Source organism: Impatiens glandulifera, chromosome 5, assembly GCF_907164915.1.
Source record: "Impatiens glandulifera chromosome 5, dImpGla2.1, whole genome shotgun sequence".
In the NCBI taxonomy this organism is placed as follows: domain Eukaryota; kingdom Viridiplantae; phylum Streptophyta; class Magnoliopsida; order Ericales; family Balsaminaceae; genus Impatiens; species Impatiens glandulifera.
In genome coordinates, this window is record NC_061866.1 from 8,998,365 (window position 1) to 9,026,178 (window position 27,814).

Genomic DNA, 27,814 nt, shown 5'->3' on the forward strand with positions numbered 1-27,814 from the left:
AAGAAACATTAAGAATTTGTTAAGTAAAGAATAATACTAACATTTGAGAAGGGTATAAACAATAGATAAAAATTGAAGTAAGCATAATTATTTACCATATGTTGTTATTTGTTACATATAAACAAAAAAGAGAAATGATTAGGTGAGGGAATTTGGTGAGGGAATGACGTGGCATAATCTTATTCGCTGAAAAAATCAAATATTTTTTTTTTTCTCCCACTTTTACATTTTTCAACCAATGAAGGTGATGCCACGTCATTCCCTCACCAAATTCCCTCCCTCTATCACTCCTCTAAAAAAAATATATTAAAATTTTGAAAAAATGTATTTAATTGAAATTTTATTAAATAAAAGTTTTAGCATTTTAATAAAATCAAAACCATTAAAGAAAAGCACACAAATAAATAGCCGTTTCTATCATCCAACTGCCATGGTGTCAGACCAATAGATGAGACACAAAAGAGAATCTTAATAAACATTTGAGAAGTGGGGACCAGGTGGATGTGATAACGGATTGGTGTGCTGATCTGTTCTATGTTTTTGTTTTCTGCTTTCTTCTGTATGAATATGTTGACTTGTTTGAAATTGTGAACTGTAAAGCTTACTAATAAATTAAATTCAGGTCTTAAACTTTAAGTATGAATCTTTAACTACTTCATAAACTTATGATTTTATAAAATTGATCCTTAACTTATGAAGAGTCAAATTTCATACATATTTAATTATCATATATATTATTTCTTTCAATTTTGAGCCTAAATTTCTTAAAATTTTTATTAGACAGGGAGGGGAATTTGGAAAATAGAATAGAAAACGGAATGTCATAACAGGATTTAATTGGATGAAAAAATCTCTCTTTTCTTCACACTCATTTTTCTCCCAAACTCTCTTCACATATTACTCTTCTATTATTATTAGTTAATTAATTAATAAATATATTATTATAAATCAATTAATATATTTTTTACTCAATTATATTAATAAATATATATATATATATATATATTATGAAAATTTTATGTATTAAACATTATAATTATATATTTAATTTATGTATATATTTTAATTTTATTAAAATTATAATTAGTTACATTTTTTTTAACTTTTTAGGTCACACAATTCTTTTTAATGAACCCTGATTAGAATACACAACTTTCCACCATCTTCACTCTTTATTATGATTATTGAGATTATTTACAATAAAGATCTTAAGTAACAATTAATAATAATAATTTTGTTATCTAAAAGAGTTGTATTACAGATAATGAAAATTTATTATTTTATAGTTATTTTGCATTATTTAAGATGAAATATTGTTTAATAAGTTCAATTCAGGTTAAATATGACAATTTGTATCAATATTTATAAATAAGAATTGATTTAATTAGTTTCAAGTCAAAACATAGTAATATATAAGTTCATAGACAAGTCATTAGTTATATTTCAAGTGTTGGTTGGTTTTAGGGGTCTTCCATCATTTTGTATTAGTCTTTTATAAATCAATGTATATAGGACCCTAGGCCCTCATTCGTAGCTTAACACGTGTCGTGGACACATGACAATACAGGGAATACATCGCAGAGTGCCTCGAGATTCGATACGTTTCAATCTTGGTTTGCGTGCTAGACTTCTTTTAAAAGAAAACATTACTTTAAAAGATTTTAAAAATAATACACGGGAGCTTTTGAAATTAATTATAAAAAACAATTAATTTTGTTTAGATTTTATTAATCTGGGGCCAAATAACAATTTGACTGAACCCGGTTTAAATTAATTAAACATAACTTAATTTAAAAGATTATTTATTTGAAAATCAGAGTCGTCAAGTGATTTATGAAAATTAATAAAATGATACGTATATAAATGTATTTATACCAGAACTTCTAAAAAGGGTTTCTATTTTGGTTACGTTCCGGAAAAGACTTTCGCTCCATGTCCTCTACGCCCGTCAAATGACAGTTTTAAAATTAAAAAAACAAAATATAGCTAATTGAAATTCATTTATAACATTTATTTCCATTAATTAGTAGTTCAGTGGTCATAAACAATATTGATATATTTAGATTGCATAAATAATTGTACAAAATTATTTAAAAGGACGTACTTGTGATTGCGCTGATATATTACTGAGTAAAAACCCTGAAAAATATCAGAAAAGTGTTATAATTTAAAAATAAATTTCAAACAAAACCTTAACCAAAATATTGGTTTAGGAAATATCCCAAAATATTAAAATATCATCTTCTCACCTTTTAGGATTATTTGAAAATGGATTTGGGTTCTAAAATTTCGAAAAATAATTTAGATTTTGAAAAATGGAACCAAATAGGCCTTAGGATCCAGGTCCTTGGGTCTGGGTTTAGGTTTTGTGGATCTGAGCTCGGACGGGCTCGGCCTAGACAGGGGTGGTCTAGACTAGGGCTCGGGTGCATGAGTCCTTGGATCTAGAGGGCTTGGTCCTAGGTTTGGGAGGCTTAGTCCTAAACTCGAACTGTCCTATCCTCAGCTTGGAGGCTCAGTCCCATGTCAAGTTCATCAGTCATAGTCCTCGGTCCTAGGGTTAGGTAGTTGTCAGTCATAGGGTTAAAGGTACTCGACCCAAGGTTAGGATGGAACTCGGTCCTAGGCTAAAGGGAGTGCTTGGTCTTAGGCTAAAGGGAGTACTCGGTCTTAGGCTAGAAAACTCGGTCGGGTGTCTCAGTCCTAGGTCTTGAGTATCAATCATGTGGCTCGGTCCTTCCTCAAGAACATCGATCATCATCCTTAGTCATAGCTCAAGAACAATAGTCCTCGTTTTCGGTCCTAAATCAAGAACACCGGTCCTTGGTCTCGGTCTAGACCAAAGATTCTCGGTTCTATTTCTTGGTCTCGGTCCTACAGGACTCGGTCCTAGGACCGGGTGTTCTTCATTTGGTATGAAGAAATTGCAGAAGCCAAAACTTTTGATTCAGATCATGGAATCATGATCTATAAACTACAGTTAGTTCATATGATTATGAAGAACAAAAGTCTTAACATTAATCACGATTATTAGATCTTTAAAAAGATCAATTTCTAAAAATTATTTTTGGTCAAAATTTGGGATCTTTCAAATTATGTCATTTCAATGCCAAATTTTTGTTCCATTAGCTTTGAAATGATGAATATATTTGAACACAACCAAAACAAGAATATCATTACATCATTCAAATGATTTTTGAAGATGGAATCAAAATCCCAAAAGTTTCAAAAACAAAGTTTGATCAAACATCATCAAAACATTATGTTACAGTAATTGATAATTCATCTTTGTTTACAAACATGTTTAAGAACTATTTGAATAAAAAAATCCAGATTAAACTCAAGAACACAAAATTTTATAAAATTCAGTTTTTGAGCTTATTTTTTCAAAATTTTGATTTAGGTTAATTTGATCTGATTTCTTTCAACATGATGATGATTCTAAACAAATAAATCACATGAAAAAGCCCTAGAACAAATCAAACTAGAATATTTAAAAAAAAATAAACTTTCATTTACAAATTAAAATATAGAGCTTCTGGATTCATACCAACAGCTGAAGAACACTCCTTGATGTGTTGGAGGCTATCCAAAAGCCTGAATTAGAGCTAGGCTCGCCGGAGAAGATTTTGACAAAAAAACAGTTCTTGGTCGGATCTTCAAACTCTGATTCAGTTTGTGTTTTGATGCTATTGTTTGATGATTTGGTGTAGAAATTCTAAGGGATTATTTATACTAGTCTAAGGTCGGTCGAGGAAGGAGAATTCAAGTCGAATTGGCTGATCTCTGTTCTTATCCCTAATCTTATCTCCATTGGTGGCAACTTAGTTCTAGGGAAAGGTGGCCAACTTAGCTAGGGATATTTAAGGCGATGACGAGACGAAGATAAGGGCAAAAGAATCATCGTATAAGGATAAAAGATGAAGGCGATAGAGCTTCTAGAAGAAACGTGTTGCCGAGTCGCGATTCCGACGATTGTCCGATTCCAATGAAGAAGACGAACCAAAATGACGTCGTTTCATGGCGTCGTTAGCCGTTAGCCATTCCGTCCAGTCCATCAATGATTAGACTAACATGTTAGCTTATCCCGTTAGTTGATCCGGTGTGGTAGGCGCACTTGATTCGTTACAGCGGGTTGTGTGGCGCATTCCTGGGCGTTGAATGATGCCTAAGCGCTAATCTGTGGCGGAGAGAATCTTGCTGCAAAGATTAAACATAATTTCTGATACACTAGATTATTAGATTTATTTTTTATAAAAAAGTTATTTGAAATCGATTTTTAATCCCTTTCATGCGTTTCTCTTCACCAAAAATTTTAACAAAAAATATTTCTAGAATCAAATAAAAATTATAATCATAATTTTATTTATTTTATTTATTTTTGGGGTATTTATTTAATTATTTTTAAGTCATGAATTATACACAATTCTTGATTAAATTCTAATTACATAATTTTAACCTCTTCTTGAGTTTAATTTGGGTAAAAATAAATATAATATTTTAACCTCAATGTTTTTTTGAAAATTTGAATAATTTTCCTAATTAGAGTTTAATTATCACAATAACTAACCCCTAATTTGATTTTAATTCTTCTTTGAGTTATTTTGAATTTAAAAAATAAATATATTATTTAATATTATTAAAAATAATAATATATATTTTTTAAAATAGAGTAAGTGAAATTTCATGCTTACAGTATCAAACAGATTAGTTTGATGTTCATACTTTCAATTAGATTTATGGTATTATATTATTTCAATTTAATATAATTCTTAAAAGAATTATTTCGCTAAATGAAATAATATAAGTGTTATTTTCTGTACGTAAATATATTTATTCGAGTTTTCAAGCCCGAATTATTTTTAAAATTATATATTTTAAAATTCTCCATCATACTTTAATTTAAAAAATATATAATTTTATATAATTTATAATTAATATATGTATTATAATGTAAACTTATATGATGGTTATTTAAATGATAGTGTTGGCTCATAGGAACAACATGATATTTGTTAATAGATGATGTTTCATGCTACATAGTTTATCAATAATCATTCATGCTTACATCCCCTACACAATGACATGTTTTCAATGTTACTTTTTATGTAGTTATTATTGTTTTAGGTTGAATGAAATAAACTTGTGTAAGAATTTTGTAATTTAAACTTAATTGAATAAATGTGATGTACATGATAAATAGTGTTATAAATTATGTGTATTTGATATAAAATATCTTTGAAGAAAAATGATTATTTCAAAATTATTCATCTTGAATAATTTATCTTTGTTAAATTGTTTTGATGTCATTTATACATAATTATAAAATAAAATAAAATACAAGATCCTTACAAAGTATATCAAGACTTATTTTGGATGGATTTCACCCTTGAATTATAACTCAACACCAAGGACTACATACTTTATGGTATCAAAGCACATCAAGAGGACAAGAACAATTCAATTCCTGGATTTTGTGATCAAGAAATATAAAGATAGTACATAATGTGAATATTCCGTCGAAAAGTTTTCTTTTAGTTCAAAATGGCGGTCAGAGCCCCAGTGAACTCTATGAGATCAAATCTCCCGTTGTTCCTCAGTAGCTCAGTGGTAGAGCGGTCGGCTGTTAACCGATTGGTCGTAGGTTCGAATCCTACTTGGGGAGATTTGATACAGTTTGGGAAGGGGTTTTGATTGATCAAAAAGAAGGGGTATTTTCATGGGTTTGCCTTGGTATCGTGTTCATACCGTTGTGTTGAATGATCCCGGTCGGTTGCTTTCGGTCCTATCTCGAAAAGTTTTTTCTCTTCTTTGATTTGGAGTTCTTGCCCTTTTTCTTTTATCTTGTCTAGGAGACTCATATTTGAGGAGAAACACATTTTGTTCAATCAGAAATGATTCTAGCATTTCTGTATCCGCAATTATTTCTAATCTCTTGGTAACTAATGATCAAGTGAGACTCAAATTATTTAGTTCGAATTTGTCTAGTAAAGGTAAAAAAGAAGATAGGATTCCTTATTATTCAGAATTTCATCGAATCATATCCACTGGTTATCTCGTTCACATTTACTTTACTCTTTCACAAATCAATCTAAGCGGCATTTTTTTCTCTTATCACAAGTTTAATATGTGATAGATTTTCAACGTACATACAGTATAAATGAACATCTTTGAGCAAGGAATTTCCCTTTGAAAGATTCAGGGTCCATATCATTATTCGTATTGAAATTGACAAAGTTTTTTTGAAGATACAGGAAACTGAAAGAAACCCCCAAAACGGAAGAAAGAGATGTAGAAACAACTTACGAAACGAGGGGGATTAAACAGGAACAAGAGGGATCCACCGAAGAAGATACTTCTCCTTCCCTTTTTTTCGGAAGAATTGATTTCGGTAGCTACGCCACCCATCGAATTTAAAGAACCTAAAAAGGAGCATGAGTCATATATTCCGCAGAACGCCGTTCTTGCCAAGGTTGTATATCTTTTTTCAGCCTACTTAAGTCCAACCCATTTGGACCCCGTAGAGGTTCTAACCATGGAGCACACAAATCCCAAAAGCGGAGTTGTTTCTTTTTTTTTGAATTCAAAAAAAACTTTTCCACTTCATCTCAACTTTCCAGACAACCCATAAGCTTTGATTATCGCCGCGTTATTTATTGACGACAACTATTTGTGCTGGAGCAAAGAGATCCACATCGCCTTTAAAAGCCAAGATAAAGTTAGGATTCATTATGGTACTCTTAAATGTCCGGAAGATCATGAAAGAACGTTAAGATTTCAAGCCATCAATTAGTGCTATGTTCTTCAAAACTACAACATTTTCCAATGTGTGAAATTAAAGGAGTGTGTATTTTTGGAAAAAACGACTTATCGTCATTTCATTAAAAATTTCCCAAAACAGGAAAAAACCCACGAGTTTAAGAGATCATTCTAGACATGCTTAGAATGATTTTGAAGTCGTAACATTCTGAATAAAAGTTAAAACGTAAATGAATTATCCAATTACAATGCTTTCAATTCTAGTGAGTTCAAAAAACGGTAAATTCCAGTTCCTGCAGATATTCTAGTTTTGCTCCGTGCTTGGAATTCTTCTCCACATTCTCGCGAGGGCGTTGCAATCCGATACAATATCTTTCCATAACTCTTCAACGCTCCTGCAGGTTCTGCCATATACCCTTGCATTCCGTTCTTGCCAAATGTTATACACCACTGCTCCAAAGCCGCACTTGAACACACTTGTTGCAAATCTATTTCCCTTGACTTTGAGTAGTGCCGCTTCTTTGATTTCATTCCATTCGCTCGGGAAACTAATCAGCTCCAGGCTTTTATAAAATATGTCACAAAGCTCCGAAGCAATACAGCAGCTCCCGAATAGGTGATCTATGGTTTCTTCATTTCATCTACATAGAAGACAACTCGCGTCCAGGATGCTCATATACTTGCTGATACAATCACGAGTGTTGAGTCTTTCCCAGAAGGCGAGCCATAGGATGAACTGGTGTCAAGGGATAATCTTCGTTGAACATACAAGAGAAGCCCATTCTACTTTCTGCGCTTTTTCCCGGGTTACCTCCCATATTTTCTTCGACACTAGTTTCCCATTGTCCTCATATTTCCATTCATGAATATTCAGTCTTTCGTGTAGTTGTATGTTACTTATATGATCAAGTATCCTCTGTCCTTCTGGATTTCATCTTAGGAGTGAGTCCCAATTCTCGTCTTTAATGTCTCTAATTTTCTTTTTTGCGTAGTTCCTTTTGATACGAGTATTTTGAAACTCCTCTTTGTGGATGATAGACTGATTTTCGAACCAGGGGTCGTTCCAGAATATAGTGTCTTTCCCGTCCCCTGGCCGAATGTCATAAAGATCTGCAATATCGCTTCTTAGTTTAAAAATCTTTTTCAGAGACCCGCTCATACCTTCATGAATTTTACAAGTCTAGATGCTGGTTTCGTATTTCATAAAAAAAAGAGTGTGTCTTTTAATTTAATTAAAAATGACTTATTTTGGATAGGATTTTTATTGGATATAATTTAATCCAATTATTTTAGGAATCGTATTATTTTTCTAGAAGTCAACTACGTCTACAATTAAAGGGTAAAACCGATTAGGTTCATGAGGTGACACTAAGAGTTGACGAATTAGATTAAAGGAATTAATAATATATAATAATATTTATTTATTAAATAAAATAATATATAATTAAAGTTTTTTAATTATATAATTAAGACTTTAAAAAATTACTATTTATTTATGAAATAAATAAATAATTAAATAGTTTAATTATTGTGTTAAGATGTTAATGATTATATTATTTATTTTTGAAGTAAAATAATATATAATCCAAATTTAATTAAGGAAGGAGTTATAATATTTTGAATCTTCTTTCCTTAAATATACTACAACCTATTTATATAATAGATGTGTCAAAATATTTGGTGGCTAAAAAACTACTTGATGAAAAGTAATTAAGAGAGTAAAAAAAATCATTTTTGAAGTTATTAAAAGAAAGAAAACTATTGTAAATACTAAAATTTTATATATTTATAAAAATTGCAAATAATTATTTTACTTATTTTCAATAAATAAAATCAAATTAATTTACCCAAATGTCATTAGACAATTAATTGAATTAATTGTTGTAACAATAAAATTCATAATAAAATAATGGCCAAAGAAAATTAATTTTAGAAAATTGTTATACTTATTTTATCTCAAATTAATTTAAAAAAAATTAAGAGATTAAAATACATAATTTAGAATAAATATTATATACATTTTATCCCAAATAAATTATTTATTATACCCAAAATATACAAAAAATAAAAAAATTAACAAATAAATGTCATATTTATTTTAAATATTTTGTATATTTTAAAAGATTTAAAAACAAATCCAAAAGGCGAAAGAAAAATCATTTTCAAATAAATTCTTAAGGTTAAAATAAAAAATATATTTGTAATTGTGTGTAACCGAAATTCGGAAGAATTGATGCAACAAGAACCATGACCTTTGGATAGGGCCAACGCATAGGAACGCGTCGCGTCGCCGACTATAACTGAAGAAGACGCGCACGCGAAACAATGAAGCAACAAACAACTGCTCTAATGTTGTTTTTTCCAACGTGGACAGAACGCCCAAACATTGATGGAACGCTAACGGAGCATCTTGTGTTCGCCAAATATGCTCGAAACGACGTCGTTTCTTCTTGGATTGTCGTCTTCATCGCGCGCCAGATGGATAATCATCTGTAGCCATCTTTGACTTTTCAAAGATGGAACTCTATCATTTCTTGATAATTTGACTTCATTTAAAAAGTGAAATGATCACCCTACTTCAGCACCCTACTTAAGTGATCATTTCTCTTAAACTTGCTATCGTCATGATGGCCTACACTGACGACTATCTGGAAGAACAACCAAAACAACATCATAGATATTTGACTCAATTCATCCCACTTGGTTGATCAACCGACCTTGGTAGGCTATAAATAGCCATCATTGATGAATTTGAAAGCAAAAGATCAACTCTCAATCCGAATTTTCAGAAAATCTTCCATTGAAGTTCTAAGCTTCTGGATTTTTGGAAATTTTGTACCAGGCTTTAAAACTCGAATTTAGGCATCCCAAAAGATTCCCTAAGGTCTAAGGAGTGTTCTCCAATCCTTAGTAAAATTCTAATCATCCACTATATCGAATTATCAGTTTGAATTAGAATTTTTACATTTTATTTTTAACAGTTTGGTATACTATCTAGTTAATCGATATCTTGATTGAGAAACAATATATGGATCATTTGTGAGCTTTCTGTTGAAGCCAAACACAATCAATCAATCTAAATTAAAAAAATCCCAAATTTGAATTTTAAAAAATCAAAATTGGGTTTTATGTTCTTGAGTTAATCTAGCAACCTAGAAAGCTTCCCAACATGTTTATAATGATGTTGGAAACCTATTTAGATCATACTTGATTCATCTCGATCATGTTTGATCAAAATCAAAATTTGTAAAACAAATGAAAATTTTAAGTTATTGATTTGGTCAATATGAACAATCAATGTTCATGTTTTGCTACCAATCAATCATATGAAGTATAAAAAAAGCTATTGGCAAGCTCTTTGCACTTCATTAGAGCTTAAAAACTAAAAACCCGATTTTTGGTCTCAATTTTTTTTTGATGAAAACGAACATCATTCAAGTTGAATCAAACCTTGAGATAATGTTCATAATGTTCCTAGGAGCTTTGTGTAGCTACCCAAGCTCTTGGATCGAAAAATCAAAGCCTCAATAAAACTGTAAAATCTGAAGTTTTGATGTGCTTGAGGACCGATAGGTTCAACCAAGATTGAGAGTTTCGACCGAGGATTTTTGGTCAGGTTCGGGATGTCCGACCAAGAAATTCTAGTTAGAACCGAGAGGTCCAAATGAGGAATTTCAGCCAAAACCAAGAGGTCTGACTGAGGAATTTGAGTTAGGACCGAGAGACCCGACCAAGTATTTTGACATCCGACCGGGGACCGATGAAGTTAGCCTCAAGATAACCTAGGACTGATGGTTTCAGCCCGACCGAGGGATTTCCGACCCAAGACTGAGGGTTTTAGCCTCCGACCGATAAAGACACACCCATGACCGATGACACCGGTCGAGACTATTTGGTTGCACTTTTTTTTCCAAAATTATTTTAATCTTGGGACTTTAATAATTTTCTAAAAATCCTAAAAAAGTAGAAAATATTTCAAAATATTTTTGGAATATTTCCAAAAAAAAATATTTTGATAAGGGTTTATTTGTGATTTATTTTAAACCCTAATGCATTCAAATACTGATGTTCTTCAGGTATATTCCTCCTTAGTCATCGTCATCAACAACAAGTACCATCATTCAAATATGGAGGATGAAGTGCGAAAGTCATTTCCTAAGTATCACAAAACTATGAACCAAACGAAACTTATTTTAAAATACGTTTATACACATATACTTTTTATTGATTTTAAAACAAAAAATCATTTTGTGACTCTGTTTCAAATAAATAATCTTTTAAATTAATTAATTTTAATTAATTTAAATACAGATTTCTAAAAATCAAATTTTAATATGATTATTTTAAACCTAAAGATTATTTAAACTTGAAACTAAATTAACTATTTTATAATTAATTTCAAAGTTGTTAGGATTTGTTTAAAATCTTTTAAAATAATATTTTATTCTAAAAAGATTCCTAACATGTAAATCGATGTTGAAATCTCTCGAACTTCGAGCTTTTCCAGGACAAGGGTTTCCTGAGGGTTACAATTATCCAGCTTTCTAACCAAAAAATTGTGATTGCTTCTCCCTAGTCCTTTCGTCATAGAATTCGAAGATAAGAGCATCTTATCGGGCTCGTGTGGACTAACTAGATGAGCAACACGTGGAGTTTTTATCTCTATCGATACCACAAGGCCTGACTCTATTCACACATTAATATTTATTTCTCTATGAACTATAGTAATAACGATGTTATCAATTTAACATAGAGATTCAAGGACTATGTGTTTAGATAATGATATAAAATTATGCTTAAAAACACCTTAAATTTTTTAAAAAAATGGTATGAAAGAGATCTTACATAAATTGATAAGATCAACGAATTAATTGTTAATTTGAAGTAGATTTTGATTCAAAATTGGCGTTATCATTTTTTATGGATAAAATAACAAGATCACCTTTCAAATGACGTTTGAAAGGCTACTAAACTACTAGGCGTAATACAGAAAGATATATGCGGGTCAATGAAGATATAAGCTAAAGGTAACTATAGATACTCCATCATATTTATAGATGATATGAGTATATTACCTTATGTCACATAAATCAAAGTTTTTTGAAAAGTTCAAAGAAATATAAAATGAAGTAGTGACTCAAAGTTGTAAGAAATAAGAGTACTTCGATTTAATTGTGGTGGTGAGTATTTGAGCAACGAATTTGATCATCATATGAAAAATTATAAGATAGTAACACAATTAACTATCCGATGAACACCACGGCTAACTGGTGTGTCTAAAATGAGAAAATGACTTTGATAGATATGATCTGATAATGATGAGTTTTTTTAATCTTTCGATATCATTTTGAGGATACGCCCCCGCTACCGTTATACTTACATTAACAAGACTTTGTAAGAACTGTAGACAAAACTTCATATGAGATATGAATAAGAAATGTTCCAAAGTTGTCTTTTATGAAAATATGAAAATGTGAAGCTTATGTAAAATATTTACAAACAAAGAAGTTTATCCAAAAATTAGAAAAATATTTTATAGGGTATTTAAAAGGAAGTTTTGAATATTATTTCTATAATACAACTAAACAAAATGTGTTTGTTGCAAGGGAATGGTGTCTTAGAAAAAAGTTATTTTCCAACAATTAAAGTGGGAGAAATATTCATTTTGAAACCATTCAAGATAATGAAGAGAAACAAGCTCTACAACAAGACATTGATGATTTCAATGATGAGATGATTATGTTTGAAGGACTAGGGCCTCAAATCATCAATGAGCCGTAACAAGAAGATCTACCAAAGGTGTAGATAATGTTCTAGATTAAGTGTTGAACTCACTCGTAGATCAGAAAGGTCAAGGTACAACCAAGACATTATGATGATTTCATTTTTAATGTAAATCTTGATGTTCTTATGCTAAAACATAATGACTTTATACCTATAAATAAATTTTATGTGGCCAATGAATTTGATATTTAAAAATCAAGTATGAGACTTGAGAGATATGCAAAATGGGGTAAAACCCATAGGAAATAGTGAGTTTTCAAACTCACAATTGACAATGTTGAAAATGTATATGTTTATAAGGCAAGGATTGTTGTAAAAGTTTTGTGACCAATTCATGGTATAGACTATGAAAAGACATTTTTATTAGTTGTTATTATTAGATCCATTAGGATAATTCTAGATATTGCCACACATTATGAATATGAGATATGACAATGAATGTCAAAATCATTTTTTCTAAATCATTTTTGAAAGAAGATGTGTAAATGACATAACATGAAGATTTTGAAGATTCAAATGATGCTAGAAAGGTATGCAAGTTTAAGAAGTCTATTTATGGACTTAAACAAGCATTAATGAGTCGGAACTTTCGATTTGATGAAAAAATCAAGGAGTTTGATTTTATTAGACACGAAGAGGATCCTTTTATTTACAAGAAATTTAGTGGAAGTAAGGTAGTCTTCTTAATTTTGTATGTGAATGACATACTACTTATTGAGAATGACATTATGATGTTAGATTCCATAAATGAATGACTAAAGAAGATGATACTTGTGTTTATAAGAAGTTTAGTGGGAGTAAGTTAGCATTCTTAGTCTTGTATGTGGATGATATACTATTTATTTGGAATGACATTCTGATGTTAGATTTTGTAAATGAATGACTAAAGAATTTTTTTTAATGAAAGACTTGGGAAAAGACCAATACATACTTGAATTAAGATATATATTGAACCAAGAGATTTCTTCGATTAAGTCAAACAACTTATATTGATAAGATATTTGATAGATTTAAGATGCAAGATTCTAAGAATAAATTTTATTCATTTAACATGGTTTATATTTCAGAAAAATGTAGTGTTTTAAACACCTGTTGAGCTTCAGAATATGAACAAGATTCTATATGCTTCTGTTGTAGGATTTATAATATATGTCATGGTATATAAACCCAGATGTTGTATATGTTTTGAACATTTGTAGCGTATAACAATCCAGTACTCTTGCAGAAGCACAATAGAGTGTATCTAAGAATATAATTTGATCGTACAAAGCTATACTGATGCAAGCTTTCAAACTGACCAAGATGACATTGAGTCTAATAGGATTATTTCTTCATCCTTAACGGAGGAGATGTGACATATTCTCTCTTCCGATTTCTATCTCCGTATCATTCTGGATAATGAAACATATTTAAAATTTAATAATTAAAGCTAACTTTTTGAGAGAATTATGTCTAAATTCTTATTTTTAATGTAAGCAGGGATAGCTCAGTTGGGAGAGTGTCAGACTGAAGATCTGAAGGTCAGGTGTTCGATCCACCTTCACCGCATAATTTTTAATTGTTTTACAAAACCTTATAATCAACTATGATAGTAACCCATTTTTTTTTGTTCGTTCTTCGAATGTCGGGAGACTAATTCTTTCCGGCTAATGAATGTCGTGAGACAGTTTGGTCCATATTCGGTGTGGGCGTTAGAGAGTTGAGAGGACATTTCCCTAGTACGAGAGGATCGGGAAGGACGCACATCTGGTGTACCATTTATCATGCGCACAGTAAATGTTGGGCAGCCAAGTGTGGAGCGGATAATTATATACCACTTGCTCAAGTCTCCGGTGTTATTTCATCAGATGTGTGGACGGAAGAGAAGTGGAATATCGAGAAATATGAATACTCATAAGAAAAATAAATAAATAAACGTTTATTTGTATTATGTAATGACATAGAAAAAAGTATGTGAAGTTAGAAAATTTTATGAAGTCAAGAACGTATATAAAGTTAACAATGCATATATAAAGGGATCCACAGTCAAGGTATTCTTCCAGTCATTACAACAAAATCATAAGAGAGTAATGTTTTTCATTATCCAAAAAAATGACTAACCTTTATGGTGATACTAGGTCTCTTTAACCTTATTTTTTATTGCATAGAGTATTTTTAGGTTTTTCTTATGCTATGAATTGATTTTATACCTTAATAAAGTAATAAACTAAATCAATTTAGTGTTTTATCATTTAAATAGAATAATAAATTCAAACAAGATATTGGTCTTAAATACCATGTTTATACTTTTCAAAAAATAATGTTTTCAAAACAAAACATAATATAATGAATAAAATCAAGAGTTATGTTAAAAAACAAGAGGTTGGCTGTGAAAGAGAAATTATATTTGATTTTAAAAATGTAATCAAATATATTTCACTAAATGTACCATTTGGAATAAAAATGTAGTAAAATTGCAAGGGATTAAATCTTTGCAAATTTATGTTTTTTTCCAAAATTTTAATATAATTTGATTTCAATGTAAAAAAAATTTAAAATATAAAAACATAGAAGGTATTTTTTATAAAATAAAATGAACTATAAATGACAATAATTCGAATATCATTCTAACATTTAGATCCCTTCACTGGCTTGTATTTGTTCAAATCTCCATTAGTGGATAATAATATTTTAAATAATACTGAATTTGTTTGTAATGTTTCAGTGTATTCTAAAACAGTTTATAATAAAATAAGTCATCCTTATAATGTTGTAATAAATTATTTTTTTCTTAAGGTTGTTTTTATGTCTCAACCATGTTATGCATGTATGAGATCTAAAATGCATAAGTTCAAAACGTATCATCACAAACGAAACTTGCTTTGAATATATGCCTATGCTTGTACAACATCGGTCCCAATATAAGAATGAACCAAATTTACATAAATGAGAACCACTGTGAATAGTGAAGTACTTAAAAAAGAACTCCTTCATTAGGATTATTTTATGCTTTTGAAAATAACAAAAATATTGAGTGTTTAATAATTATTAATTGAGTAAAATGTTCAAACAACATAAAATCACTAAAAAGTGTGTTTGATAACCACTAAATTAGGATTGGAATTGAAATTTGGGGGTCAAATTCTAATTCCTATATTTGGTAGAACATTTAAGATTAAGAATTGCGATTAAAATTAGAATTATAATGGAATTCAAACTAGTGTGTTTTTACCATTCTTAATTTTACTTTTTTTTAGGTCGGAATTATAATTTCAAAAAATAACTTTTTATATTTTCTAAATAAAAATATAATGATTATTTATCATTTACAACACGGTTAAGGTGTTAAACCGATATTTTTAATTTAAAAAATTAAAATTTCGAACCGATAATTAAAAAAATTGTAAATTAACATTTTGAACTAATATGTTTTTTTAATTTAGGAAGTTATATGTTGAACCGATATTTTGATTTTTTAATTTAGGAATTTAACATGCCAACCCGATATTTTTTAATTTAGTAAATTAACATGTCGAACTGATATTGTTTTTTCATTAAATAAACTTCTAAACAAAAACATTTGATAGTTTATCATATATACTATTTTGTATGTAAGTATGGATAGCTTAGTTGAGAGCGTCAGCCTGAAAATCTGAAGTCAGGGATTTGATGTATCTTCACCGCATAATTTTTATATTTTACAAAACCTCGTAATAACTTCATGTCAATAAAAGCATTTTTTTTATAGTTTCTCATTATTATTTTTGAATTATCTATTTTCTTCATAGAAGTTTCATAATCAACTATGATGACTCATAAGAAAATTAAAAAATGTTTATATGTATTATGTGATGACATAGAATAAAGATATATCAAGTTAGAAAAATGTACGAGTCAATAAGATTTTAAGGAAAAAAAGTTCATTTAGATATATGTATTTGTACAACTAGCTCAGTTAGACTAGCTCAGTTAGACGTATAAACTAATAAAAGTTCATTTAAATGTAACTATTATTAAAAACTAGCACGTAAATGCTATAAAAATCGGAAAAAAATTACGGTTAAAATGTGATAACATTTTTAATTTACTCTCACATATATATCCAAATTAACCACAACTTTCGACCCGGAAATCCAGACATTTTGAAAATTAAACATCATTATATATAGATAGAGATATTAGTTAGTTAAAAAGTTGAACTTATATTTTTAAAATATCTCGCATTCATCAAATTTAGAGTTGAATATAAAATATAAGCGGGGATAGCTCAGTTGGGAGAGCGTCAGACTGAAGATCTAAAGGTCAGGTGTTCGATCCACCTTCACCGCATAAATTTTATTTTTTTTACAAAACCTCGTAATAACATCATGTCAATAAAAGCATTTTTTATTAAGGAAAAAAAAGCTCATTTAGACATATGTATTTATACAACTAGCTCATAAAAATTTATTTAAATGTAACTATTATTAAAAACTAGCACGTAGCCTGTGCATTTACACGAATAATGCTATAAAAATCGGAACAAAAATTACGGTTAAAATGTGATAACATTTTTAATTTACTCTCACATATATATCCAAATTAACCACAGCTCTCGACCCAGCAATCCAGACATTTTGAAAATTAATCATCATTATATATATATATATATATATATATATATATTAGTTAGTTAAAAAGTTGAACTTATATTGTTAAAATGTCCCGCATTCATCAAATTTAGTGTTGAATTTAAAATATAAAGTCTTATTAGTCTAGTTGGGTAAAGGGTTGTACTTGTTTTTGTTAGGTTGCAAGTTTGAAACATACTTATAACATTTTTAATTTTATTTTTAACCATTTTAAGTTTATGGACGGGTCAACCCCCAATCCGACCTAAATATTCATTATTCTTATATATATATATATATGTTAGGATCGGGGTCGCCCTTGGAGGACCGGGGTTCCGGTTTAGAAGGGGTTGACCGCTTACAACAACACAACACACAATTTGGTGATAGTCCGGTTAAAGACTACAACCGTTCTCAACACTACGCAAACTGTCACAGACTCTTGAACCGGGTTCAAGGGCGGAAATATCTGTTTCAGTCTGAAGCAACACACACGACTTGGATGAGGTTTTATGAGGAGTCGATTTAAGGAGTATGAATAGACCGGTTTTGATTAAAGAGTAGAGTTATGTTTCGGTTAGTGTAGTTTCGATTTTAGAGTAAATAAGCAGGAAATAAGTAAAAGACACAAGACATGATTTTTTATGGATGTTCGGAGCAAACCCTCCTACGTCACCCATTCTTCTCAAATTATGAGAAGGATCTTCACTAACTTTCAAAGTTACAACACTTACAATGCCGGTCGAGCCTAACTCGCTACTCGCCGGTTACACCAATTCACTCTTGATGTAATACAACAATACAGCACAATAAAGTTTTCGGTAAATGAAACAATAGTTTTGGATCGTGCGTGAGATTTCTTTCTCTCTCTTAAAGTATTTTTGGAACCGTATGAATGAAGTCGCTTCGTCTTCCTTTTATAGTGAATGAGATCCCAACGGTCATCTTCTTCTCTCACCGTGGGATTGGTCAGTTTGAAACCACGCCGGTTCAGAGATGTTGCGTGCACGTTTCAACTTCCTGACACTTGGCAAGCATGCATATACCGGTCAGGTATTGATGACGTAGCCGACTTGCAGTTTTAGACACGTGTCAGACATGCACATTCCGGCTGTCTGAGTCGAATCTTCTAATCAGCAGATCATCATTGTCTTTAACGCATGCTTTCTGATCCGGATCTTATCTTCTTATATTTTCCCAAGAAACATCTATTTCGTCATATTACGTCATCTTTGTAATTCTGAGTTTCCGGTTGATTCTTTCGTAATGTGGTCCGGTTGGAGTATGATCTTTTCTTTGTTAGCCGGTCTGTTTAAAATGTTGAAGACGGTTCCTCTTGATCATAACTTGATCATCTAGAGCCGGATTGCTTTGATATATTCTTCAGCCGGTTTATATAGTCTTCAGCCGGCTTATACGACTCGGTCTGTTCCTGCACATGAGAGTTAATAGTAATTTAATTTTCTGGCCGGTTTTAAAAATTAACTTACTTAATTTTTCTTATCAATTTCTTCCTTTTTGATTATTTAAAATAAATATTTAAAAATCGTAATGTATGTCGATTTGAAAATTAACTTACTTAATTTTTCTTATAAATATATATATATATATATATATATAAAGTTATTTTTTTAAAGAATTATATATATATTAATTAAATATTTATTTTTTCTCTCTCAATTTCTTTTTATTAATTAATTATTAATTTCTCTCTCTACTTTTTTTTAATAATTAATTTCTCTATTTCTCTATTTATTTATTTTCATTAGGCTATTCATATGTATTTTATATTTAATTATTTTAATTTTATTTCTTTCTACTATTTTTATGTTTTCTTTATATAAATATTAATTATTTTAAAATTGTTTAATCTTTTTAAAAGAGCTAATACTTAGATATTAATGATCCATACCTTAATAATAAAAGATGGTTGAATTTGAATAATAATATATATTAAGAGAGTAATAATCAAGATTATAAAAAAAAAAACAGTAACTCAATAATTTTGTTTACTATCATTATAAATCTCAATAAAAAAAAAGATAATTAATAATTTCATTTTTGTTTATATTAAAGAAAATAAAAAAAATACGTTCAAAAATATTACAATAAAAAAAATAAAAGTTTACTAAAATAGTTAAATGAACGAATTTTTAATAACATAACATTTTTTCTATAAAGTTAACATGTATATAAAGGGATTCATAGTAAGTTTATGAAATTGATGAAGTGATGCATAACATTGAGTAATATGTACTAAAAGATACAAAACATAACATGATGAAAGTATACTTTGTGCCTCATTTATGGGAGAACCCGAAACCTCCGGCAAGACCATGGACGGTCGGAATGAACGCCAGCCGACCCAGAATACCCTGTTTATAAGGCAAAAAACTCTTCTTCTTCAATTCCTGCGAAACAGCCCGGTTCACTGTGTAATGAATCTCGTGAGCCGAAACCGGACCTCCCATCGTCCTCCTTCTCGAAATAGATCCTTCGGCTAGTCGAAAGCTAGAACCTTTTACTTCATCACTTCGCCTGAAAATGGCTGCGTATTTCCTCAATGGATCTTTGTCACCCGCTCTACCCTCTGATGCACTCCTGAAAAGATCTTTGAATTTCCACTTTTTAGAAGCCGAGATTTTTTGGGTTTCTTCTTCCCAATTGTAATTTGAATTTCTGAGTGGAGAGAGGGATCTTGCCGATCTACGAATGGATTTAGATGAAATTCTCTCTGTTTCTCGACTTTGATGATGATCAGATATTCTCCTGGATGTTTGTTTAGTCATTGAATTCGATGATGGCTCGTCTATTGTTCGGATTTTACCACCGGAGAATAATTCATCCGCGGTGATCGGCGATTTGGGTTCCAGTTCATGTATACTAAATTCAAAGTCTTGATCTTCTTCTTCTTCCTGTTCTTGATTAGTATTGGTAAGAGAGATCAAATCAATGAATGGGGAAAAGCGAGTGGGACTTGATGGAGCGCTAATAACTGGTCTAATCACTTCAAACTCCATGAATTCTTTTCGAGAAATTTAGAGAAAGAGATTGAAGTTGATGATTCAGGTTTGAGGTTTGAAGAAGACAGTGAAGGGGGAGGAATGCATTTATATTAGTATTTTCTGTCATCTTATCTAATTAGTGACAGATAGAGACGTTAAATAAATAATTTGCTAATTGAAGACTTTGGGAGTGATTTTGAGGTCACGGCTAGTTATTTTTTTCAATTATTTGTTTGAGTTATAAACTAATTAAACAACTCTTCATATTAAAAAAATGACAATTTTTGTCATTTCTCTAGGTATTTAAAAGAATAAAACCACATGTTATTCCTCATTATTCAATCCATAAGTACATTACCCACTATGTATTTTTAAATAGTTAGGATTTAAAAATTTAATTTAAAATTTTTTAAAAATTAATCTTGTACAATTTAAGAATAAACTTTTGAGTCTCCAAATATTACCCATCATATGTGTACATGATAATTAATGTTCACTTCTAACCATGGATAGCTTAATGAAAATATATATCATTTAAGGAGTTTTCGATTCTTAAGCAAAGTGAAAATAACGATGAATTATTGTGCTAGCCTCATTCATGTTTAGACTAAGCAAAAAGTTGATTTAAACATATTAATTAATATATATAGGAAAATAAGTACATAGATAATATTGTTAATTTATAACAACTTAATTTTTTAAATGCTATAATGAACCAATACAAATCCCCAAAGTTTGGGGTGTGCTAAGCAAAATAATTATTTATTTATTTTTGTTTCACTTATATATTTTAGGTTATATTTTAGATTATAATTAAATTTATATAATAGTTTGTATTATAATTAACAAAAAAAATAATAATTTAATTGAGTTAGTTAAATGTTGTGTTACTAATAATCGAGGTTAAGGAGAAAGAGACTAAAAAGATGATTGAGATGTATATTATGACTTTTGAGTTAAATCATTATTTTAATGTATTATTTTATTTTTTATTATCAGTGTTCGGAATGGGGTGGCTACCTACATGATTAAAAGACATTAGTGTAATCTTGAAGATTTCTGAGGATTGTGTTATATTAATTTAATTTATTTGTACTTGGTTTTATTTTTAAAAAAATCACATTTTTCAAATCTATCTAACATGCATGTACTAGTAAAGAAGATTAAATAATGTGATACTTGAATAATAAAAATAAGTCCGTGTGCGTTAGAACGAGAATGATGTTAATTTATTGCAACTATGTATATTATTATATATATTAATATATTTGTTAGCCACCCAACAAATTAGACTTGTATCTTGTTGGTGTTCTGCGTGCTAAATTGACCACTTCCAAGTAGAATAAATGTATTCATAATCCTAATAAAACTGTTTATTTAAGCACTAATGTTTTCTTTGGTCCCAAAACTGTAAATGAGATATATAAAATGTTATATAAAGGAATAAAAGTGCATTTTGTCCATGAATTTGCAGAGTACTGCAAACTTGAAATCCATGATATTAAAACTTGTATAAATTGATACGCAATTAACTTAAATCCTTTTTTTAATAATTTTATATATTTAATTATCATTTCATTATATCTCATTAATCACATCTAGGGTTTAAATAAAGTTAATTCGCTCGGTAAAAGTTCGATTCGAGTTCGGTCAAAATCGAATTCGAGCCGAGCTCGAGCCAGTCCGTTTAAGATTCGAACCGAATTCGAGCTTAGATAAGACTCGCTTAATGACTCGTCGAGTTTTTTCGAACATAATCATATAATTTATTTATTTTTATTATTTTTTACTTTTTAAAATTTGAAACATACTCGACTATCTATGGGCTTATTGTTTATGGGTCTCCCTAAAATTCAATTATCCACATAATCCTATTTTTTTATCATGTTTTCAAAATTCTAAATCCTCCTAAGAAACTCTTTGAATGGTTTGATTTCCCTAGTCATCTCCTATTCAGATTTATCTACAACAAACAAATGTAGATCCAAGATTGGTTCTTTGTAGACTTTGATATATGGAACTAGCTAGGAGAAACATATACTATAAAATTTTAAATTTTAGAATATATTTTATATTAACAAAATATCTAACCATACCGGATAATATTATTTTTGTTAATCATTATTCAAAAATATTATATTTATTTAATATAACATAAAATATACATAGGGGTGTGACAGGATCGACTTTATCGATAGAGACGGGGGTCTGGCTAAGGATGAAGGCTTATGAAAAACGGTTTGAAAGAAATTCTGTTAAGGATTTAATTCACTTTCTATTCTACGCAAACACTTATAAACACTTGAAACAGATTCAATGCGGAATTGTTTACTTGGGTTTGAAGCACAAGATGAAATATGAAAAGATGACAGAAATGAAAGAACACAGCAGTTTGTTTATGGATGTTCGGAGAAACTCTTCTACGTCAGTAACGTCACCCCTTCTTTCAACCACCGGAAGGGTTCACTATAATATGATTTGAATCAAATACAGTTTACACACACTTAGCTCACTATTGAACAGAACACTTTCTGTTCAATTAAAAGACATTGATTAGACTACACGTCTAACTCCGATGAGTTAGACTGTACGTCTAATTTTATGCATTCATTAGACTACACGTCTAACTCCTATGAGTTAGACTGTACGTCTAATTCTATGCATTAATTAGACTACACGTCTAACTCCGATGAGTTAGACTGTACGTCTAATTCTATGCATCTAATGCCAAAATCGGTCTAATGACCCTCATTAGAGCTAAGTCTTATGAAACATTGTTTCAATACACCTGCATCAAAACTCATAAGTCATTTAATCATCAAAATCTCAGTGGTTAAATTATTTCAACACTTAGTCAAAATAATTTGACCAAACAGGGTGAGAAATATTACTGATATTATAGGTATATCAAAAATAGTGTACCGTAATATATCGAGAATATCGATTTTTTTTATACGGTAAAGATATGAGGTTTTCAATATATTGGTATATTAAGATATACTAAAATAATATTTACAAATTAAAAAATATATGTTATATAATACTATAAGAAAATAAATAGATCTTATATTATTGGACTTATAAGGAAATATAGTATATCCACTTGATTGGACTCCAGCACTTTAATTCGTTCTTTCTGCTCTAGATACTCCACTTTACATTTTTCAACTTCTATGTCTTTTTCAGAATTCTTCTGCTTCAATTCACTTACTATTTCCTTGAGACTTTTAGTTCCGAACAAAGCTTGGTGCTAGAATGGCTTTCTTTAAACACCTATTTTTGGCCCATGTAGCCGATTCCAAACACACGCTCGCTCGTGCTAGACCCAACCGCCTCCATCCACAATTTCGTGTCAGTTTTCTTTCTTCTGGTTCTACAGAAAATTGTGTTTAATGGAGCTGATTAAAAGTTTCCTACAATAGAAAAAATTGTTAATAAAAATAAGAATTTCAACATCATTTAGAACATAAATAAACATATATATCAGTGTATAAAACTTACCACAACTTCCGCTGCTCTATTCCCACTCCAAGTACCATCCTTTTTTTATGCGTTTTTTTAAATGTTTCAAGAATGGTTGGGAGTCTTCCCAGTTCCTGTGTATTTTATAAAATATATAATAAGTATAATCAATATGAATTGAATACTACAAAATTAACTAAATTACGTACCAATCTTTTCTGATGCTCTATCGTCGTTATGGAACCACCACAATATGTCGCTCCACCATTTGACGTGTAAGTTTTTCTATTTCTTTTTGTTTTGGTGTATTTCCACGCATATTTAGGGACTTGAAAATGAATTTTCATCTGTGTCCAGTCTTCCAATGTTACGTGCGGTGGCTTCTTCTGATTTGTTTTTACCCTAGTTACAAAATCCCTTATCTTCGCACTTGCCTTCTTTTTAAAGAGCTTATTGACATTCCCCTCTGAAACTGGATCCCACTCAAATGTTTCCTACAATAAGTCATTGGAATTAGTTTTGGATTTGAATCAATTTATAATATTTAAAAGTATGTAAGCTTTAGACTATAACATACCGAGAAATGTTCCCACCATCTTAACGTCTATCAGAACTTGATTCTAGTTCGGATACGCCCCCTTCCAGCCTGTTACTATCCAATGTATGTCTTTCAATATATCTAGAATGAAGCTGCAATAAAAAAATGTATTAAATATAAAGTCAAGTTACATTTCTCAATTATTAGACATAACATTTACATACTAAAACTTACCTCTCTCCAATAATCTCGATGTACGTCTTTGAAGATTTACAAACACTAGTCAAACCGTCATCCGCCCTTGTATCATCATTATCGTAAACATTTGAGGGTGGATGCGTTAGAATCGGATCTTCAAGGACGAGTGCACGATTGTGGAAGGTTTCTCGTCGGTCTGATTGAGTCTCCAAACCAGCAGATGATACTGGTTGGAGAGTAGATACAACTGGGATGAGAGTTGGTTCTTTGGATGGTGTTTTTTTTTTCGGTGTTGGGTCGGGTCTGGTGATTTAAGAGTAGAAGTAGTGGCAACTAGTTGTTTGGGATCCAAGTTATTTTAAGTGGAGATTGTCTTCTTGAAACAGCTATAGTCGGTTTTTTAGGTATTGGAGATATTTCTATTCTAGGACGTTTAGAGGTTGCACATCTCTAATCAAACAATGTCAGCGAAAATAAGATCAGCATCGAAAATATATATTAGAAAAAAATAAAATAAAAATATATTATTAAATTTTCAATTAAAATATTAAATAATTTAACTTTTATAATACTTAAAATATTTATTACTTTAGATTATAATTTGATACTTTATATAAATAAATATTTTTTTAAGACAATAATATTAAAATAGAAACTTGTCTTTTTCTAATATGGAAAGACAAATTAAAATTTGTAATTTGAAATAATATTATTTATTGAGGATATATTCATTTACAATATATATATATATATATATATATATATATATATATATATATATATTACAATAATTATTTTTTTAAATAAATTAAAATATGTATGAAGAGTTTGATTCCACCTCATGGGAAAATTATAAATTTGTAAGACTTGAAGATGAGAGGAGTGGATTTTGTTAAACACTTATTAAGGTTTCCTAAGGATTAGTTAGCAAATTTTCAACTTTAATTTGGTTTAGTTTAGGTGGCTTTCATGTGATAAATGACTAAGCCATAATGTTATGTTTTAGATGAAAGTAAAATCTCAATACTATATAGAAACTATTACTAGAAATAAGTTGAATTAAACCCTATCTAGTAACATATAAATATATATATATATATATATATATATATATATATATATATATATTGAAAGATAAGGAATTCATATATAGCTTACACAATTTCAATTTTTCACGACCTCTCTAAATGTGGAACATGCATTCTTTTTTAACCTAGTGGTGAATTTTAGGTTTTGAAAATAGAAAAGGACGTCTTGCAAAACATTAAAACTTCATATCAAATGAATGGATAAACGTCATCAAAACAAAACAACAAATTAAATCGCAAAAATCAAAGAAATGCCAAATAGAATTACCTAAATATGGATTAATGGAGTATTTGAAAATCTGAAAGAGTTTGGAGTCGATTCATACTGAAAGCATTTTGTTGAAATTAATATCACGACGGTGTAATGGTGTATTAACATCTTCCATGGAATAAACCATTGCCTGAAAAAAACAACAAGTAAATTAGAGCTGTGGAATATCAATCTAAAGATATAATGAAATTACCTTTTTGAAAACGACGATATTATCGATAATCTACTTGCGACATTAAGTTGATGTCGAACTAATCAAAATTAAAGTCAATTGTAAGAAAATAATTTATATAATATAATCGATAACATAAAAGATAGACGAAGAACTCACAATCATGGAAAAATGGAAGGAATTGTTGATGACAAACTTCACAAATACACACTCCGCGGTTAATTTGATTATGAAAATTATTCATAACGTATTCACCGAAGATGAGATGGGAGAGCACCAAGTACTTCAAAAAAATACGGCGGTCAAAAAAATATAATAGAAGAAGGTGTGTATGTTGATAACTAGGGTTACTGTATGTTAAATACAAAATTAATATTGGGTCTCGACCCGCCCAACAACTATTAGGATTACGTTACGTTAAATACAATACTAATATTGGGCCTCGATCCGCCCAACAATTGTTAGGTTTTGTTTATGAAACAAGATAAGATGTGATTAGTCTGATTTTCATAATTTATTATTTATATTATAGTACTTAATTATTTATTAATTATAGTATCAAATCATACTTATTTATTTAATTTTAATGTGAATGGCTGAATGCTGAAAAAGAACTAGTATAATTAATTGAGTCAATTGGCTAGTCATATTAATATATATATATATATATATATATATATATATATATATATATATATATATATATATATATATATATATAAATTAATAATATTGGGTTATAATTGGTTAAAATATTTTTCGTTTTGACAATCCTGAAAAGATCATAAAATTTAGATAAAAAAATAACTATTATATTGAGAATTTACTTATTTGAAAAGTTAAAAACTTTTTGTTAATCTATAATTTATATATTAGCTTATTGAGAATTAAATATTATTCAATAAAGAGAGATTATGAAAATGTTAACTTTATTTAATCAATATAGTTGAAAGTTTATTTTGTGTTAAAAGAATAGTAAATTAAGATTCATAAAGAAATTTAAATTTTAGAAAATCATCTTCAATATTTTTCTCACAATAAAATTTGTTAATTAGAAAAACATTAAATATATAATGATTAATCTTATTATTGTTATATATATATATATTATAAATATAATTTTCTTTTAATGTTTTAAAAAATACATTTATTGAAGATAATTTTTTTATTTTTTATTTTAAATTATTAAAGTTAGTACTTATTTATTATATATCTATTTTTTTAAAAGGGTTGAGAAATAAATTTAAATTCTAATTATTATGTGTTTTATAAAAAGAAATTCTAAAACATAATTATATTACAGAAAATTACAATAAACTTATAAGACTACGATTTTTTCAATATTTATAATATATAGATGGAATGAAAATAATTTTTAAAATTTTTTTTGTCTTATCATTTTTTAAACTCTAATTCAATTATCTCTATGTATATTAGAAAATTACCTAGTAAGAGCTCATTTGATGTTGGTTTTTGGGATAAAACGGGTTTGTAAGTATATATTACTTAAATACCTTTATTTTGTTAATAATAAAATTATAAAATATTAAAATAAGGAGTAATTTGATATTTTATATATGTAGTGAATATAATGATTTGATTTATGAAAAAATAAATATATGTTACGTAAGTATTTGGGTAAAATTCCCAAATAATCCAATAAAACAATCCTCAAGTGTTAATCCAAAATAATATATATGCCTCAAATTGGTTAGATGTACAAAACTGTATTGGTTAGATGTACAAAATTGTAGATATATAATAATAATATCTACAAATAATTTCAACCGATGTTTCGTTAAAAAATATATATATACACAGTACATTTTGAATGGTATAACTTGTACATATAAAATTGTAATTGGTATGAGAAGTATAAAAGATTATAATTTTTTTTTCCTTTTAACCTTTTTAATCTTATTTATTTTTCTCTTATGACTTCTTTATT

At 29.2% G+C, this 27,814-nt stretch overlaps 1 protein-coding gene and 3 non-coding genes across 4 annotated transcripts; 3 read left to right on the forward strand and 1 right to left on the reverse strand.

Moving 5' to 3' along the window:
* The first annotated feature begins 5,593 nt into the window (after positions 1–5,593).
* On the forward strand, positions 5,594–5,665 carry TRNAN-GUU. The gene has a single exon. It is a non-coding gene; the product is annotated as a tRNA-Asn (tRNA).
* An 8,353-nt stretch (positions 5,666–14,018) lies between these two features.
* On the forward strand, positions 14,019–14,091 carry TRNAF-GAA. The gene has a single exon. It is a non-coding gene; the product is annotated as a tRNA-Phe (tRNA).
* A 2,687-nt stretch (positions 14,092–16,778) lies between these two features.
* Positions 16,779–16,851, forward strand: TRNAF-GAA. Its single transcript has one exon. It is a non-coding gene; the product is annotated as a tRNA-Phe (tRNA).
* Positions 16,852–19,432: 2,581 nt separating this feature from the next.
* LOC124938981 lies at positions 19,433–20,152 on the reverse strand. The gene has a single exon (XM_047479500.1). The coding sequence runs from the start codon at positions 20,150–20,152 to the stop codon at positions 19,433–19,435; it is 720 nt and encodes a 239-aa protein (XP_047335456.1).
* Between the last annotated feature and the right edge of the window lie 7,662 nt (positions 20,153–27,814).

Excerpts from the sequence above, each read along its gene's own strand:
- LOC124938981 (XM_047479500.1), bottom strand. The coding sequence starts at position 20,152 with ATGGAGTTTGAAGTGATTAGACCAGTTATTAGCGCTCCATCAAGTCCC.